General features: G+C 45.8%; 1 protein-coding gene and 1 pseudogene across 1 annotated transcript in view; one reads left to right on the top strand and one right to left on the bottom strand.

The window, feature by feature from the left end:
* twsg1a (twisted gastrulation BMP signaling modulator 1a) overlaps positions 1-19,241 on the bottom strand; it is a 53,770-nt gene that overhangs the window by 9,602 nt on the left and 24,927 nt on the right. The window contains exon 4 of the mRNA XM_078541048.1: positions 4,627-4,893. Within this exon, the coding sequence (XP_078397174.1) occupies positions 4,627-4,893 (267 nt within the window). The remainder of the gene's footprint in view (positions 1-4,626; positions 4,894-19,241) is intronic.
* On the top strand, positions 6,234-6,352 carry LOC144680129 (5S ribosomal RNA; annotated as a pseudogene).

Below are 19,241 nucleotides of genomic sequence, written 5' to 3'. Positions count from 1 at the left end.
TGATGTGTCCTATTCCATAGACCACTGATATGCACTAATTACTTCTCCTTGCTTTCGCAGGCACATCTGGGAAACAGCCGATGGAGTCCATGACCCAGGGCCTCCAATCAAGCCCCGAAGAAACCTCTGAAGGGAAATCTGAAGGCACCCTGCTTGAAGTCCTGTCACAGTGCTCACCCACACCCTCCACCAGCACAGAGACACACAACTCATTGTCAGATGACGAACCTCTGGACTCGGTCATGTCACAGTTGCTGGAGCTGCAAAGGCAAGCCCAGGAACATCAGGAAGGGATGTCCGCTGCACTCCTCAGATTGCAAGGCAATGATGGAGGGGTCCATTCGCCTTCAGTCTGAGGTGATAGCACTGACATGCCAATGCACCGAGGCCAACACTGGTAGGATGGCAGCCGCCATGGAGACCTTGGCCCAGGATGTCACTCTTGCACTGCTGTGAGGGCTAAACTCCCATCGCTGATGCCACAGTTGGCCTCCAACAATGTGTATGCGAGAGGGGTGCGGGGCAGCCCAATCTCACCCCAGCTACCCCTTCTCATTAAGAAGTTAGTCAGGGGCCCTTGGGCACCCATAGGGAGAGGATCAGCAGGTGCACTCCTCCGGGCCATCCATCCAGGTGACTCCAGGAGTGTCCGGCCCATCTGAATACCCTTTTCCTGTGACCTCAGCAGCTCCAGCTCGACGGATTGAGGCGGGTGCCACTGCCATGCAGCAAGACCCTGAAAGCAGGCCAGGGCCCTCCAGGTCTCAGCCCTCCAGAGGACGCCTGCCAAGGTCATCACAAACAGGGCATAGCATCAGCAGGCACCACCTCCGTTGTGGGTTTGTGGATGTCCGGGGAGCACCAAGACGTAGCAGCAGGGTTAGGAAGGTTAAGATGATGTAACTCTTTTCGAGTCAAAACAATTAACTAAATTAACAATAACAAAGGATAAATCAAGCACAGCCCCTAATTCAGGTCAGCTGTAAAACCAAGGACAAAGTTTAAAGGAAACTTACAAACATTAAACCAAAATGTGATTAAAGGGGTCAACAAAACACCCCAGTCCCCGCGGTGCCCACCGGGCACGGAAGGCCTTAAGATGATGTAGTTGCACAGCCTGGGCATGGGCGATAATCACTTGTACAGAATGTTCACTATTGTCAATAAACTCCCAAAAATGTCTCCCTGCCTATGGCTCCTTGTTCTGATGAGCAGTGTTTGTGTCACTCAGATGTGAAACCTTTCTGCACAAGATAAAGGCAGGTGTCTCAGTCCAGGGCCTTTTCCCTGTGCTTTGTGCAGCCTTCATTCCAAAGTGATGGTCCGGCTGCACACTCCCTGGACACATTACTGATGTCTGCACCTCGATGGTGCTTGTCATTGCTGCCAGAATGTTGTGGGCAGGCATCACAGAATTCTGTCATTCTCTCTGTGCTCTCAGCACTTTTAAGTGCCCCCATCACACCAGCATTTGCAACCAGAGATGCTGTGCTCCTGAAGGGATCAGGTGCTGAAGGTGAACAAAGGATCATATGTTCTTAAAGTTTCACAGCTGCGTCTCCAGGATATGACCCTGATCACAGGGTGCAAGCGAGCTGCCCTCAGCCAGACAGGAGTCAGACATTCTCAGGGGCTGTGTGAAGATCAATGGAGTGTTCTCACTGCATGTCGTTATCATCATCCTCCTGCAATCGAGTGACTATTAGGGCCTCCACTGCGTCTCCATGACAGGAGCATTATCACAGAGCGTATGTGCACTGCCATAAGCCAGGCTGGAGTCAAATGTTCATAGATGCAATGTGAGGATCTTGGTGTCTCCTCACTGCATGTCATCGTCATCCTCTACAAATCTAGCAGCTACGGGGACCTCCGAATGCGCCTGCCCTGTCTGGCCAGTGTGAGGGCCTCATCGCTCTCATCGTCAGCTTCGAGGATCTCCTCACCCTCATCACTGTCGACGTCCTCCTCATTGGAGGAGACCTCCAGCTCCTGCATCTCCTCCTCAGGCAGCTCGTCTCCCGGTTACAACCTGGTGCTGCAGCAGCAGGCAACGACGATGTGTGACACCCTCTGTGGATTATATTGCAGGGCTCCACCAGACCAGTCCAGGCACCGGAACCTCATTTTCAGCATCCTGATGGTCTGCTCCACCAAGGTGTGAGTTGCAGCATGAGCCTCGTTATACCTTCACTCTTCTGCAATCTGAGGCCGCTGCACGGATGTCACCAGCCACATCCTCTGTGGGTAGCCCTTGTCCCCGAGGAGCCTTCCCTGCAGCCTCTGTGGACCCTGGAAGACATCAGGGATTTGTGACTGACTGAGAATGTAAGAGTCGTGGACACTCCCTGGGAACCGTGCGCAGACCTGCAGGATGCATTTCTTGTGGTTGTACACCAGCTGCACATTCAGTAAATGAAATCCCTTGCAGTTGATACAGTTGACCCCTTGTTGTGACAGAGATTCTGAGTGCCACGCGAGTCGATGGCATCCTGTACCTGTGGGAAACCCGAGATCTGGGCAAATCCAATCGCTCTTGCATCCTGGCTCTCCTGGTCCCGGGCGAAAAGCAAAAATTTAGTTTCCTTCACAAAAATGGCATCTGTGACCTCATGGATGCATTTGTGGGCGGAGGCTTGTGATATCCCACAGAGGTCACCTGTGGAGCCCTGAACAGGGCCACTGGCTTAGAAATTGAGCGCCACTGTCACTTTCACAGCCACTGGCAGTGATGCCCTCCATGTCCCCGTGGTGCCAAATCCCACAGTAGCTGGCAGATGTGATCGACCAGTTCCCTAGACATGTGCAGTCTTCAGCGACACTGGCTCTTGGTCATCTGTAGGAATGAAAGGCGGCGTCTATAGATCCTGGGTCTAGCTAGGCGCCGACCAGTGACGGCTCGCTGAGGTTCTTCAGAGGCTTATACGGGAGCCCCAGCCGCCCCTTCTGCCAGAGGGTGCTGTTCCTCCCTCTGCACAGCCAGGTGCCTCAGTCACTCTCTTCTCCATCGTCTTTGCTCTCTGTACGCACGAGGCATACAGCTAGTTCACCAGGCTCCATGATCCTGATGTACTCCTCCTGTATGCTGAAAGAGAGAGACACGTGGGCTAGCATGGGTGTACTAAGAACCTCTTTTGGTTAAGTCTGAAGGCTCCTTCACGCATCCCGCACAGTGCTGGCCACCATTTGGATGGCCAGAGAAAAGTGCGCTGTATGGCCGCCCAAAACCCCACCTTCCTCCGCCCCACTCCACCCTGACCTATTGGCAGCAGCTTTGCCCATTGGACTGCATGTTGTGCTCTCAGCTCAGGCACAGTCATTCTCTTAACCCGCACTGCAAGGCTGCACTGTTAGCTTGAACCATGGGGGAGACTGGTTCAGACCAGGGTTATTACATTACAAGGGGCTGTGAGCGCCTCCACCAGTGACTGCTTCATGGCCAGCTTTAGCAAGGTGAATGTACAACGTACCCAGTCGTCCAACTGTTCTACAGTCCACTGAAATGGTCATTTGATTGCAGCCTGAGCCCGAGGGGTGAAAATCTCTAGAGCACTTGGTGGCTTTGATGCCTCTGTATTGCTTGAGTGGGCAGAGAAGCTATAGGCCCGACTCCAATCACATCAATATGGCGGGGCCTGAACTGTCTCAGATGCAGAGGAATGGTCACTTTATACAAGGTTTCCTAGTGTGTAATGCTTCCCTTGCCCACCCACCTCCCCCCACCCTGCATGTGCTTGTGCGCTACCTTCAACCGCAGGGCAGCCGTTGCCCTCCACCACCAAAGTTGCCTCAACTGCAGGGCAGCCCTTGCCTCTCCCACCCCTAAATGTTGCCTCAACCACAGGGCAGCCTTTGCTCCCCGCTGAACGTGCCTCAATCTTGAAGTCCAACGGGCATCCCTTGCGAGCGCTCTGCAACGTTACTGTCCACTCACCTCTGAGTTCCCCTCAAAGTGCAGCCTGCCAAGTACACGCTTGGTACATGCTGTTGTGAAACACTTCGGCATGTAAACACACCAACGTAGACAGACGATCCAGTGGTTGGGGGGGGGGGGGGGGGGGGGGGGGTGTAGTGGGTGAATCCAGCGGGCTAGCCTTCTAATGATATGCTGATGTATTATAATGAGGTTCCTGATGTCCAATGGCGGGAAACGTGGCCCACCATCTATGGGCTGAGCGGACGATCGCAAAATGGTCTCACAATGTTGTGAAACTGATTCCTGGCCTTCTCGCCATATTGTCTGCTCACACTGAACACACCCAATGCCAGCGGGCACAGGCGATTCCTCCATTGTGTTTTACCACCACAGGTCAATGAAGTTACTGAAATCAGCACCAGAAAATAAATAAAAGTTTGCCAAAACACTTATGGAATACTCAAGCACTTCAAATTTCCCCCACTGAAAACAGATTTGTAACCAAGTTTGATTATAAAGCTCAAACTGCTTCCTCCAGGTAGAAGTTGGAAGGACAAAATCTATAATTGCATCAAAACTCAAGTGGACTAGAGAGAAATTTTCATTTACCTTCCATTATGCGTTTCTGAAATTCTAGAGCGGTATATTGGCTTAGCGCCTAAAAATTCTAATTTTTAAATTTAGCTCAATATGAAATCGAATCAAGTCTTTACCTTTCTCACTCTCAAGTTGTACATGCGGACTGTCTTCAGGCAGTGACACATTTTGGAGTGGAGACATATCAAAGCTTTCCAAAAACGAGACGAGGTTTTCATGATAGGTGAGCTCTTCAGAGACAGGGAAAGATACAATATTCCAGTGCAGGTGAGTTTCACCTTCTGTTAGAGCACGGAACAGTGATGGGATGGGTTCATGAAGTTCCTCTACTGTACTCTTTGAGGTTGGTGGCGTATCGCTGTAGTTTCTGGGATTGCACATTCCTAGGATTTAAAAAAGGACATTAAAATCACAATGCTTTTCTATCACATGAACATACAAATTAGGAGCAGGAGTAGGCCAGTCGGCCCCTCGAGCCTGCTCTGCCATTCAATAAGATCATGGCTGATCTGACTGTAATTTCAACGCCACAATCCCACCTATCAGATTTCACTTGTCTTGAACATACTAACTCATGATGTAGAATAGTTTCCCTGGTAATCAACAAGGTAACCATTCTCATTTGTGGGTCTACTCAGCAAATTTTACAATAATGTCTTTTCAGAATCAAGTTTGGCCGTAATATTCCATAAAGAAGTCTTGCTACAGTTGTACAGGTTTTTGGTGAGACTGCATCTGGAGCAGTGTGTGCAGTTTTGGTCTCCACATTTAAGAAAGCATATACTTGCATTGGAGGTGATACAGTGAAAGTTCACTAAATTGGTACCTGGGATGAGGGGGTCGTCTTATGATGAGTGGCTGAGTCAATTGAGCTTACATTCTCTGAAGTTTGGAAGAATGAGAGACGACCTCATTGAAACCTACAAAGTTCTGAAGGGGCTTGATAGGGTGGACGCTGAGAGATTGTTTCCATTGGTCAGGGAACCTAAAACATGGGGGCACAGTTTCAAGATAAGGGGCCAATCATTTAGGATCAAGATGCAGAGAAATTAATTCACTCAAAGGGTAGTGAATCTTTGGAATTCTCCACCCCAGGGGGTTGTGGATGCTCCATTGTTGAATACATTTAAGGTTGAGATCAACGAGTTTTTGATCTCTCAGGGAATTAAGGGATATGGGGAGCTGGCAGGAAAACGGAGTTGAAGCCCAAGATCAGCCATGATCATATTGAATGGCAGAGCAGGTTCGGTGGACGATGGATGTGGTCTACTCCTGCTCCTGTTTCTTATGTTCTTATTCCAATTATGGCCTTATTCATAGAATCATGAAATAGTTACAGCACAGAGAGAGGCCATTTGGCCCTTTCTATCCATGCAGGCCCCAAGAGCAACTCAGCTAGTTCCACTCCACCATCCTTTCCCCACTGTCCCAAAAACCATATAGAGTTTAATTAAACTTACTTTGACAATTAAAAGCCAGTGCTTTGCAACTTTGTATTTGATTTAGTTTTGAATTCTGCAGCCTAGGAAGAGGACTAGGTCATGTTAAAAGTATGTTAATTGCATTATCAAGGTTAAGGATATACAGGTGAAGGGTATTGATTGGTTAAGTTCCTTGAGCACATATAAAGACTTGTTACAGTGCCCCTTTAAGGGGCTGTCAATGTAATTACTTTGTTTGTTTTATTTTATTGGTTTCAAAAAGTGCATATAAAGAGAGACTTGCCTATGGTCATACTAGTTTGAAATCGCCTGATCTCATCTGAGCTCAGAAGCTAAGCAGACTCAGGCCTGGTTAGTACTTGGATTGGAGGCTGCCTAGGAATGCCAGGTGCAGTAGGCTTGATGGGATGACTTGTGGTGCAGTGGCAGCATCCCTACCTCCTGTGCATGGTTCAAGTCCCATTTCAATACTTGATGGCCAAGGAAGAAGCACGAAAAAAAGTTGTCAAACATTTTGATTATTAGCCTGTAAATCCTTCCAATATGCAGGGTGGCAGATGGTAAAGAGCGGGAGAGTTTCCTGCTCAGCCATACTGCAGGAGGCAATGGCAAACCACTGCAGAACTTTGCCAATCCAATTGAAATCCATGGTCGCCAAAGCCCGCTTACTGCATGGTACCTGAAGGAAGAGGAAACCTGGATGTATCAGGGCAATTTCAAAACAAAAATTGTCAGGTGGCTGCCAGAGTTTACAAAACTTTTTGTGAAGAGCAATTTATCAGAGATCTCGTGGCTCGGTACGTAGCACCCCAGCGTCTGAACCCAAAGCTTTGGGTTCAAATCCCACTTCCAGTCAATGGAAGGAGCGTGCGTGACATGGCCAAACAGATTGATAATCAACCTGCTAATCCTTCCAAAAGGCCCATGGCAGGAGGTAAGAGAGGGGGAAATTCCTGGTCAACCATGCTTGATGCTGAATAATACCTCTCAAGCTATAACCTCTTCTCTCTCTGAGAGCGAGAGAGAGAGAGATGGATGTCTACAGCCCCTTGCAGACCATGGCTAATAAAGGAGGAAGTGTCCATTTAAAGAAGGGGAGGATGCTCACTCAGATGGCTAGTGTGTCATTCTGAATTATGCTAACAGTGTGGGTTCAATTCCTGTTCCAGCTGAGGCAGACTTGGGACCTTCTGCCTGACCCTTGCCCTGAGACTGCAAGGCAATGGCAAACCATCATCTGGAGAAAAAAGAACTGCCAAAGAAACGGCTCAGGGTGAAGCAGCAAGGATCTACCTTCAGGTACAGTACACATGAATAAATGCTTAGTCCTGCCAGCTGGAGGTGGTGGGGGCCCCCAGCGGAGGGCTCTCTATGCAGCTGTCCTCCCCTTTACCATCGGGGATTTGCTGTGGAGGGTGTTGTATGCAGCAGCCCCATGCAACAAACGATTGAGGCAGTTCACGGACTCCCAGGCCGCCGGCATTTTATGCAGTCTCGAGCAGTCCCATTCCAAGTGAGGGGTTTCAGCCCCCTTTTGATTATTTGAAGGGGTAACTCCTCAAGGTTGCACTTCAGTCCCCTACTCCTGATCTTTGGCCACCCGGTGAAGAGTGAGGGGTGGTGGGCAGATCGGAGGACATCCTCGTGGCTCTGCTCCCGAGCCTGGCCAAGGTGGCCATTAACAGGTCCAGACAAAGGCTAGGGAGGGTATTGTTAGACTGAATTGTCTGCCCCTACCCCACGGCTATGTTCACGACCAAGTGTCCCTGGACATGGAGCACGCAATGTCCGCTGTTACGCTCCGGGCCTTCTGTGACCAGTGGGCGCCACAGAGGCTAGAGTGTATCATCAGCCCAGGAACATTATTTTAATTTAATTTGATAAGTTGGTAATTGCGTTTTGTAGGGGCTGGAGTGCATCATCAGCCCCAGGAATGATATTTTAATCCAATTTGAATAGCTTTTGATTGCTACGATGTCCATTTAAGGGATTGTCAACTTGTTTTGTTAATTTATTTATTGTTTGCTGAAAAGCGTGTAAAGAGAGGTTTAACATGGAGGTCTTGTGGAGCAGTGGGCAGCGTCTCTGCCTCTGAGCCTGAAGCTCCGGGTTTGAGTCCTAATCCACGGTCCCAGCAGGTACGTTCATAACATGGCCAAACCAGTCCATTATCAGCCCGGAAATCCTTCCAATATGTCTGACGGCAGGCTGTAAGAGTCGGAGAGTTGGTTGAGGGGGACGTTCGACCCAACTGTCTACCTCGCTTTCGTGGATATTTTTGTGCCCGGGTGTCCTTGGAGAGGGAGCACGCGGCGTTCACCTGCTTGAGGCTTTCGATGACTGATGGGTGCCTTGGAGGCTGGAGTGCATTGTCACTCCCCACAATGACATTTTAAGCTTCCTTTGATATTTTTGTTTTAGTTAGTACCCCTTTAAAGGGTGGTTAATTAGTTAATTCTGTTTATTGGCAAATTGGTGCTCAGAAAGAGTATAAAGAGAGGCTTCCCTTTATCAGCAATCTCGTGCATTTGTAGGCTACATCGGTCCATGGACTCCTAGGCCACCTGTAATTTCCGCGGCCTTGAGACATCTGTGTTCCACGTTTATGCGTGAGGTTGCAGCTCCTTTTTCATTACTTGAGGGGGCTGCTCCTCAGTTTCTTTTTGCACTTCAGCCCCACGCCCCTGATCTTTGGCCAACCAGTGGGGAGCGGGGAGGTTGGGCAGATTGGAGAACCTCTTCGTTGGTCTGCTTTTAGGCCTGGCCAAGGTGGCCATAAAGCGGCCCAGGCAGCTGAGTGGGTCATTCGGCCCAACTACCTGCCTCTCTTCTGCGGTGATGTCCACACTCAGGTGTCCCTGGAGAAGAAGCACGTGGTGTCCCCCGGTACTCTTGAGGCCTTCCGCGACTGTTGGGCACCACAGGGGCTGGGCTGTATGATCAGCACTGGGAATGACATTTTAATTTGTTAAGATTCCTTTAAAGTTTTTCTTTTAGTTACAATAACCTGAAAGTACCCCCTTTTAAAAGGGGTTGATCATTTGCTTATTGCTACTCAATAGGGTATAAAGAGAGATGTCTGGGACTGGGTGTTGGTTAGGGAGGAGGAAGGCATTTATAATGCTGCATTCCGTAAATAAATCTAGTATAAAATAAAAAGATTGGCATCTGGCTTCCCACTTCGCCGTCTGACTGTCCCCCGAGCGTGCCCGTCATTCAATGAGATCCCTCTGACATGCCATCATATCCCTTATTACCTTTGGCTCACAAAAACCTATTGACCTCAGATTAGGAATTATTAACCGAGTTAACACCTATTGCTTTATGTGAGAGAATAGCCTAGCTCAGATTTTAAGGTTATGCCCCCTCACATAGATGGGGAGATGGTGGCATAGTGGTAATGTCCCTGGACTAGTAATCCTGAGGCCCAGGACAATGTTCTGGAAACATAGGTTCAAATCCCATCATGGCAACTGGTGGGATTTAAATTCAATTAATAAAGCTGGAATATAAAACTAGTCTCAGTAATGGTGACCATGATATCATCAATTGTCGTAAAGACCCATCTGGTACACTAATGCCCTTTAGGGAAGGAAATCTGCCTACATGTGACTTCAGAACCACAGCAATGTTGTTGACTCTTAACTGTCCTCTGAAACATTCAGTTCAAGGGCATGAGATGGGCAACAAATGCAGGGTTTGCCAGCATTGTCCATATTCCATAAAAAATAAAGGAAAAAAAATGTACTCCTACTCCTGTGTGATCCCCATGCCCATGCCTCTCACCCCATCCCCTAAACTATCTCCACACGCTCACTCCTCTCCAGACGATCTGGTACGTTGGCTGGTTTTGAACGAGGACCATAAATACAGAGAATACTGAATGGTAAGGTTAAAATCTGTTTAACCATCCAGCTTCAAATGGACATTTTTAAATCAATAAAACAGAAAGCCTTCTTTATCCATTGTGTACATTCCCTGCACCAACATGCCATTACCTGAGGTGCATCCACACTGATTTCCACCTGCATTCTAATCCATTCAGATCATTCTAATTCCAATGAATGTTATTCTCCTCTACATCAGTCAGTAATTGTTGGGGAAGGCAATGGCATTGTCACTGGACTAGTATTCCAGAGACCCAGGGTAATGCTCTTGGGACCTGGGTTCGAATCCCAACATGGCAGATGGTGAAATTTAAATTCAATAAAAATCTGGAATTAAAAGTGTGATGATGACTATGAAACCATTGCCGATTGTCACTAATGCCCTTTAGGGGAGGAAATCTGCCATCCTTACCTGGTCTGGTCTACATGTGACTCCAAACCCACTGTTGACTCTTAAATGCCCTTAAATGGGCAATTAGGGTGGGCAATTAATGCTGGCCTAGCCAGCGATGCCCACACCACATGAACGAATAAAAAAAAATATAGCTTATGAGAGAAAGGAAAAGTTAACTTGAAGGGAAAATACAAAAAATATAAACTCAGAATTTCCAACTGTCACAATCAGGGCTGGTAAATGAAATGGGACAAGTATATTGTGAACCTGTACATCAAGGAAGAGGCAGTGCTCAGCTTGACTGGATATTCCCTAAGACAAAGCAAAAAGAAATGGAAGTCGTCATGTCCGTGGGGGACAGAGAAAACAATGATTTAAGATTCAATGAACAACAAATATAAACAAAATGGAAGAATTTGCTAAACAACACAGTAAAGGATGATGGTGGCAGAGTGGTAATGTCACTGGGCTAGTAACCCCGAGGCTTTAAAGCTATTGTGCTCTGCATTTAGAGAATCAATAAACTCAAGGCCAGCAAATGTGACTCAGTGGATTAACAAAATAAAAGCAGCATAAGGAGGAAAAACGACCTCTACAAATCTTGTAGGATGGAAAGGACTGGGATGAATACTAAGAAATTCAAAAATATATTAAAATTACGATCAGTGAGGCAAGAATGATCTAGAAACAATAAAATAGCAGGAGTTAAAAAAAGCTCCAAACAAATAAATCACCAGGGACAAATGGTATCAATCCCAGAGATCTCGAGAGAATAAAGAGACCTATGAGGCATGGACCACTATATATTGGAAACAGATCAATGAGGCGCTCATATTCAAAATAAAATGGTGAACTACACACAGGAACCTACAGATCTATTAGTTTCACTTCTATTCTGCAGAAAATGACAGCATTAATCAGGACTAAGCTTGATATCCATGTAACAATAACCTAACAAACAGTAGCCAACATAGATTCTGAAGGAGAACATTATATCTTTTGTTAAATTCATTAATGGGGTGTGAGCGTTGCTGGTTGGGCCAGCATTTATTTCCCATCCTTTTAATTGCCCTCGAGAAGGTGGTGGCGAGCTGCTTTCTGGAACCTCCGCACCCATGTGGTGTAGGTACACACACAGTGCTGTTAGGAAGGGAGTTCCAGGATTTTGACCCAGCAACAGTGAAGGAACGGTGATATATTTTCAAGTTGGGATGGTGAGTGGCTTGGAGGGGAACTTCCAGGTGGTGGTTCCCATGTGTCTGCTACCCTTGTCCTTCTAGATGGTAGTGGTTGTGGGTTTGGAAGGTGCTGTCTCAGGAGGCTTGGTGAATTCCTGCAGTGCATCTTGTAGATGGGACACTGTGCCACTGTGAACCAAGTCTTTAAACATTAGGGGCAGAATTTTACGGCTCCGTTTCGGTGGGGATGGGGCAGTAAAATGCGGCAAGCCGTTATAAACCCCATTGACGACAGCGGGAACATAAAATCCCGAAAAATTCTGCCCTAGGTGTTGAAAGCATGTAATAGCATAGATACGGAGAAATGATTTCCTCTGGTGGAACAATTAGGAACGAGGGGACATAATCTTAAAAATAAATCTAGGCATTCAGGAGTGATTCCAAGAACAACTTTTTCACACAAAAAGTAGTAAAAATATGGAAATATCTTGCTCAAAAGTTTGTGGATGCTAGGACAACTGGAACTTTCAAGGCCTAGATAGATTTTGGTTAGGTAAGTGCGTGTCGAGGGATCTGGAGCAAAGGTGGGTAAACGGATTTGAGGTGCAGATCAGCCATGATCCAATTGAATGAAGGAGCAGGCTCAAGGCAGTGATTGAGCTACTCCTGTTCAGATGCAATTTCTTTGGGGAAGTGATAACCCAAATAAATTTCTTGAAAGCCTAATGACGTGTTGTCCCTTGCCTTCCGAAAGGCATTCGAGAGAGAAAGAGTAGGACAAAAGAAATGGGGAGGTGGGGGATGGATGGGGCTAGAGAGAGAAAAAAGGAATGAAAAGAAAGGACATTTTTTAAAGTAGACTTGTAGTAATGTCTTCAAGATTCAACTGTGGGTTTACGAAGTTTCCTAAAGCAGCTTTTCCCATTATTTTGCTGATAGGTTTGAGTGAATTGATTTTGACAACTTCTGTGCTCTTTATAAAGTCATTTTGTAGAAATCGGTAGGAAGCCAAATTGCGCCAAAGGAATTTGGATGCAGGAATTTGAAAGTTGCTGACTTATGCACTTGCTGACCATCATTCTGCTCAAGAGAAGGTTTAGCAAGTTTAGATGTTTCCAATTGTAGCAGTGGTTGGACATAATAATCCAAGATGATACACGTTCTGAATAGTGCAGAATTTTAAAAAAATTTGCATAAGATCAGCAACTTTATTTTTTTATTCGTTGACGGGATGTGGGCATCGCTTGCTGGGCCAGCATTTATTGCCCATCCCTAATTGCCCTTGAGTACTGAGTGGCTTGTTAGGCCATTTCAGAGGGCATTTAAGAATCACCACATTGCTGTAGGTCTGGAGACACATGTAGGCCAGACCAGGTAAGGACAGTAGGTTTCCTTCCCGAAAGGACAGTAGTGAACCAGATGGGTTTTTAACGACAATCGACAATGGTTTCATGGTCATCATTAGACCTTTAATTCCAGAGTGGTGGTATTTGACCCGGGGTCCCCAGAGCATTACCCTGGGTATCTAGAACACTAGCCCAGTGACAATGCCACTACGCCATCACCTCAACAAGATTGTGGCAACCGGTGGGTATCTGTGCAACTATATCCCAGCAAGTTCCATGACAAATCCAACCTGCTCACCCTTTCTTCTCTATCTATTCCCACCTCCCACCCCTCTACACACCCCTCCCCAATATGTCCTACTTTCTCCCCTTGTTTCTAGAGTCAATGACTTATGCTGGTTTATAGTTACAGATTTTAAGGAGCAGCAATATAGGGCATGGTTTCTCAAAATTCTTTCCCAAGCCAAGGACAAATCTGCAAATTGCTTTACTCCATTGCTGCCCAAGTTGGGATTAGCTAGGTATACAACGACAGCAACAACATCTTTTAGTTTATATAGTGTCTTTAAAATAATAAAATGTCCCAAGGCATTGAAGATTTTGTTGCAAAAAGGCCCTATGGCATGGAGATACATAAGTAGATATTAGGCAGATGGCTGAATATTTGGTCCAAGAAGTAGGTTTTAAAGAGCCTCTTAAAGGAAGCAAGAGATGTAAAGAGATGGAGAGTTTTAGGAAGGGAATTGCAGAGCTTGGGGCCTATGTAGCTAAAGACTGGCCACCAATGATGGAGTAATTGAAATGGAGGCTTCTCAAAAAGGCACAATTAGATGTGCACAGATATCTCAGAGGGTTGCAAGGCTAGAGGAAATTATAGAGATAGACAGAGATGAAGCCATGGAAGGATTTCAAAATAAGGATGAGAACTTTAAAAAAAAAAATCGAGACATTGCCTGACGGCGAGCCAATGAACATTGGCTAACAGAGGGGTGAGGGGTGAACAGGGCTTCGTGTGTGAAAGGGCATGAGCAGCAGAGTTTTGGATGGCCTCACACTTATGGAGGGTGAAAGGTGGGAGGTTAACCAGGAGTATGTCAAAATAATCAAGTTTAGAGGTAACAAAGGCATGGATATGGGTTCCAGCAGATGGGTTGAGGCAGGGGTGGAGTAGGGCATTGTTACAGAGATGGAAATATGTGTCTTAACCATGGCGCCAGTATGTGGTCAGAAGCTCATCTCAGAGTCAAATATGACACTGAGATTGCAAACAATCAGCCTCAGAGGGTCATCAGGGAGAGGAATGGAGTCAGTAGCTGGGGAACAGAATTTTATAGTGGGGATCAAAGTCAATGGCTTCAGCCTTCCCAATATTTAATTCAGTATTGGATGTCGGAAAAGCAGTCTCATAATGTAGCAACAGGAGAGGAGTGGAGAGAGCTGGTGGTGAGGTAGAGCTAGGTGACAGGGTTAAAACTTCAGTCCTTCTTTGCTTGTATGGCCCAATATCATGCTAGACTGTTCACTTAACCACCAAGGGTCTCCTCCTTCTCCCACACCATTCCGTTTGGGTCAGTTGGTTCCACATTGAAATGTATTTCATGCATTCAATTTTTTTTCACTTAATAATCCACACATATTTATAGATGTCACAGTGAGTGATTTGTGTAATCATCTACAATTTTCAAAATTAATGAGTTTTCCCTTTATCTACAAAAATTTTGAAGCTGAATCAATCTGAATATTTTAAAATTTGCAATGTAGTTTGAAAAAATAATCGAACACATTCGGCTTTGGTTCAGAAATGCTATTGCATTAATGCTGTACAGCATTAAAGATGGATTTTGTATATTTTGATTAATTAGAGTCATAGAGGTCTACAGCACAGAAAAAGGCCCTTCGATCCATCCAGTCTGCGCCAGTCAAACTATTCTAATCCCATTTTCCAGCACTGGCCCATAACCTTGTATGCCATGGCATCGCAAGTGCACATCCAAATACTTCTTAAATGTTATGAGGGTTTCTGCCTCTACCACCCTTTCAGGCAGTGAGTTCCAGATTCCCACCACCCTCTGGGTGAAAAAATTCTTCCTTACATCCCCTCTAAACCTTCTGCCCCTTACCTTAAATCTATGCCCCTGGTTATTGATCCCTCCACCAAGGGGAAAAGTTCCTTCCTATCTACCCTATCTATGCCCCTCATAATTTTATTCACCTCAATCATGTCCCCCCTCAATCTCCTCTGCTCCAGGGAAAATAACCCCAGTCTATCTAATCTCTCCTCATAACTAAAACTCTCCAGCCCAGGCAACATCCTGGTAAATCTCCTCTGCATTCTCTCTAGTGCAATCACATCCTTCCTATAATGCGGTTTCCAGAACTGCAGGCAATACTCCAGCTGTGGCCTAATCAGCGTTTTATACAGTTCCAGCATAACCTCCCTGCTCTTATATTCTATGCCTCGGCTAATAAAGGCAAGTATCCCATATGTCTTTTTAACCACCTTATCTACCTGTCCCGCTACCTTAAGGGACCGGTGGACATGCACACCAAGATCCCTCTGATCCTTGGTACTTCCCAGGGTCTTACCATTCATCGTGTATTCCCGTGCCTTGTTTGTCCTGCCCAAGTGCATCATCTCACACATATCCGGATTAAATTCCATTCACCACTGATCAGCCCATCTGACCAGCCCATCTATATCTTCCTGTAATCTAAGGCTATCCTCCTCACTATTTACCACCCCACCAATTTTTTCGTGTCATCTGCGAACTTACTGATCAACCCTCCTACATTCAAGTCTAAATCATTTATATATACCACAAACAGCAAAGGGCCCAACACCGATTCCTGTGGAACCCCTCTGAACACAGGCATCCAGTCACAAAAGCACCCCTCGGCCATCACCCTCTGCTTCCTGCCACTCAGCCAATTCTGGATTCAATTTGCCAAATTGCCTTGGATCCCATGGGCTCTTACCTTCATTATCAGTCTCCCATGCGGGACCTTATCAAAAGCCTTGCTGAAGTCCAAGTAGACTACGTCAAATGTATTGCCCTCATCTAAACACCTGGTTACCGCTTCAAAAAATTCAATCAAATTGGTCAGACATGGCTTCCTCTTAACAACACCATGTTGACTGTGCTTGATTAATCCCTAAACAAAAACAGAATTACCTGGAAAAACTCAGCAGGGCTGGCAGCATCGGCGGAGAAGAAAAGAGTTGACGTTTCGAGTCCTCATGACCCTTCAGCAGAACCTTGATTAATCCCTGCCTCTCCAAGTGTAGATTAATTCTGTCCCTCAGAATCGCTTCCAATAGTTTCCCCACCACTGAGGTTAGACTGGCTTACCTGTAGGTCCCTGGTTTATCCCTTCCTTCCTTCTTGAATAACACATTGACTGTCCTCCAGTCCTCTGGCACCTCTCCTGCGGCCAGAGAGGCATTGAAAATTATTGCCAGCGCCCCTGCTTTCTCCTCCCTCGCCTCACTCAACAGCCTGGGATACATTTCATCCGGGCCTGGAGATTTACCTACTTTGAAGCCTGCCAGACCACTTAAAACCTCCTCCCTTTCTATGCTAATTTCTTTAATTATATCACAGTCCTTCTGCCTGATTTCCATACCCACGTCGTCCCTCACTTGTGAACACTGACACAAAGTACTCATGTAGAACCCTACTTACGTCTTCCGGCTCCACACACAAATTACCACTATGGTCCTTAACGGGCCCTACTCTTTCCCTAGTTATTCTCTTACTCTTAATGTACTTGTAAAATAACTTCGGATTTTCCTTTATTTTACCTGCCAATGGGTTTTCATGCCCCTTTTTGCTCTCCTAATTTCCTTTTTAAGTTCTCCCCCTACACATTCTATACTCCTCTCAGGCTTCCGCTGTTTTGAGCCCTCGCTATCAGCCATAAGCCTCCCTTTTTCTCTATATCCAATCCTGTATATCCCTCGACATCCAGGGTTCCCTGGGTTTGTTGGTCCCATCCTTTGTCTTTACTGGAATATGTTGGCCCTGTACTCTCCCTATTTCTTTCTTGAATGAGTCCCACTGCTCTGGCGCAGATTTACCTAAAAGTAGCTGCTCCCAGTCCACTCTGGCCAAATCATATCTGATCTTATTAAAATCAGCCTTCCCCCAATTTAGAACTCTGATTTCTGGCCCATTCTTGTCCTTTTCCATAACAACCTTAAATCTAATGGAGTTATGATCACTATCTGCAAAATGCTCCCCCACTGATACTTCTACCACTTGCCTGGCTTCATTTCCTAAAACCATGTCCAGACCTATCTTGTAGGACCTTCTACGTACTGGCTTAAGAAGCTCTCCTGGATGCATTTTAAGAATTCCGCTCCCTCTAAACCTATCACACTATGACTAACCCAGTTAATGTTGGGGATGTTGAAATCCCCCACTATTACTACCCTATTATTTTTACACTTCTCTGAAATTTCCCTATATATCTGCTCTTCTATTTCTCTCTGACTATTTGGGGGCCTATAGTACAGTCCCAGCAATGTGATTGGTCCTTTTTTGTTTTTCAGTTCTACCCAAATGGCTTCATTTGAGGAGCCTTCTAAGATGTCATCCTCCTTACTGCTGTAATTGATTCCTTGATCAATATTGCGATACTCCCTCCTCTTTTACCTCCTTCCCTGTCTCGCCTGAAGACCTTATATCCTGGAATATTGAGCTGCCAATCCTGCCTCTCTCTCAACCGTGTCTCTGTGACAGCAATGACATCATACTCCCATGTGTTAATTTGTGCCCTCAACTCATCTGCCTTATTCATCAGACTCCTTGCATTAAAATAAATACCATCCATCCTTGCCAAACTCCCTTGTGCCTTAAATGGCCTATAATTTTTATGCATTCCAGACTCACTTGCTCTCTCTTCTAATTTTGACTATACATCTCCCCCTGCTGAACCTCCTCTCAGGATCCCATCCCCCTGCCAAGTTAGTTTAAACCCTCCCCAACAGCACTAGCAAACCTCCCCGCAAGGATGTTGGTCCCATTCCAGTTCAGGTGCAACCTGTCTACCTTGTACAGGTCCCACTGCCCCCAGAAACCACTGGAACGGAATCCTGACTGGCCCGATAATCCTGAAGGCTTAAACCAAATCGTAAGTGTCAGCAGAACCAAGGTTTAAATTATAGCTTTCAACTCCTTCCTTCACATCTGTTGTTTTACATAAACAATGCTGTTTTTGTATGAACATTAGTAAGGGCTAAAATGCACCATTGCAAAATCACAGCCCAAGTGGACCGTGTGCAGCAAGGAGCAACTTTAGGGATTCACGGGAAGATATGAAAGAATAGTTGCAGAGTTGTTTATGTTCTGAAGTTTTACTTACATGCTGTTGCAAATTTTGGGTCAACATTCGATATGCATTTCAGCTCAGCATCACCAGCCAGTGTCCTATAAACAGTCTCTATCTCCCTTAAGGTCAGGGTTTGAGCTTTAATGCCCAACAGCTGGTCATATAATAGCCTGTCCCAGGGAATGCAACAATTAAGCCTCTTGTTATCTTGCATGTGTCTCCATATGCATTCCATTTGTTTCGAGAGGCACAAAACTGGCAACTACAGGCTGGTCAGCCCAATGTCAATTATAGGGACAATATTCTAATATCCCAAGACAACATTAATTGACATTTGGACAAGTATGGGCTAATAAATGAGAGTCAGCACAGATCATATAAAGGCAAATTGTATTTGACTAAATTGATTGAATGCTTTAATGAAGTTATAGAGAGGGTTAATGAGGTTAGTGCAGTTCAGGCTGTGCATTTGGACTTGTTTTTAAACTTATAACCAGTAGAATTAAAGGGGTAGTGGCTGCATGGATATGAAATTAGCTAAGGGACAGAAACCATGCAGTAGTGCAGGGTTCTTTTTCCAGAATGAAAGGAGGTTTACAGAGATGTTCCACAGTGGTCAGTACTAGAATCACTGCTCTTTTTGATATATATTAATGATCTGTTTGCAGATTATACAAAACTTGGAGACACAGCAAACATTGAGGATGATAGAAAGATTTCAGACAGGCATAGATCAATGCGACGGGAGGACACATGAAAGATGAAATTTAACACAGAGAAATGTGCAGTGATTCATTTTGGTAAGAAGAATGAGGAGAGGCAATATGAACTAAACGATTCAATATTAAAGGGTATGCAGGAACCGAGAGACCTGGGGGTGTAGGTTCACGAATCTTTGAAGGTGGCAGGACATGTTGGGGAAGGCTGTTAAAATGCATATGGGATCCTTAGAGAAACAGAGAATAAAAGCAAGGGAGTTACGCTAAACCAATAAAAAAAAAACCTTTGCCTGAGCCCAACTGGAATATTGTGTCCAATTTAGAAACCTACATTTTAGGGAGGATGTCAAGGCCTTGGAAAGGATGCAGAAGAGATTCATTGGAATGGTACCAGGAATGAGGGATTTCAGCTATGTGGAGAGACTGGCGAAGCT

Source organism: Cetorhinus maximus, chromosome 4 (genome assembly GCF_964194155.1).
Source record: "Cetorhinus maximus chromosome 4, sCetMax3.hap1.1, whole genome shotgun sequence".
Classification (NCBI taxonomy): domain Eukaryota; kingdom Metazoa; phylum Chordata; class Chondrichthyes; order Lamniformes; family Cetorhinidae; genus Cetorhinus; species Cetorhinus maximus.
The sequence above is the reverse complement of the archived record's forward strand: the minus strand, read 5'-3'. Positions and strand labels throughout refer to the sequence as shown.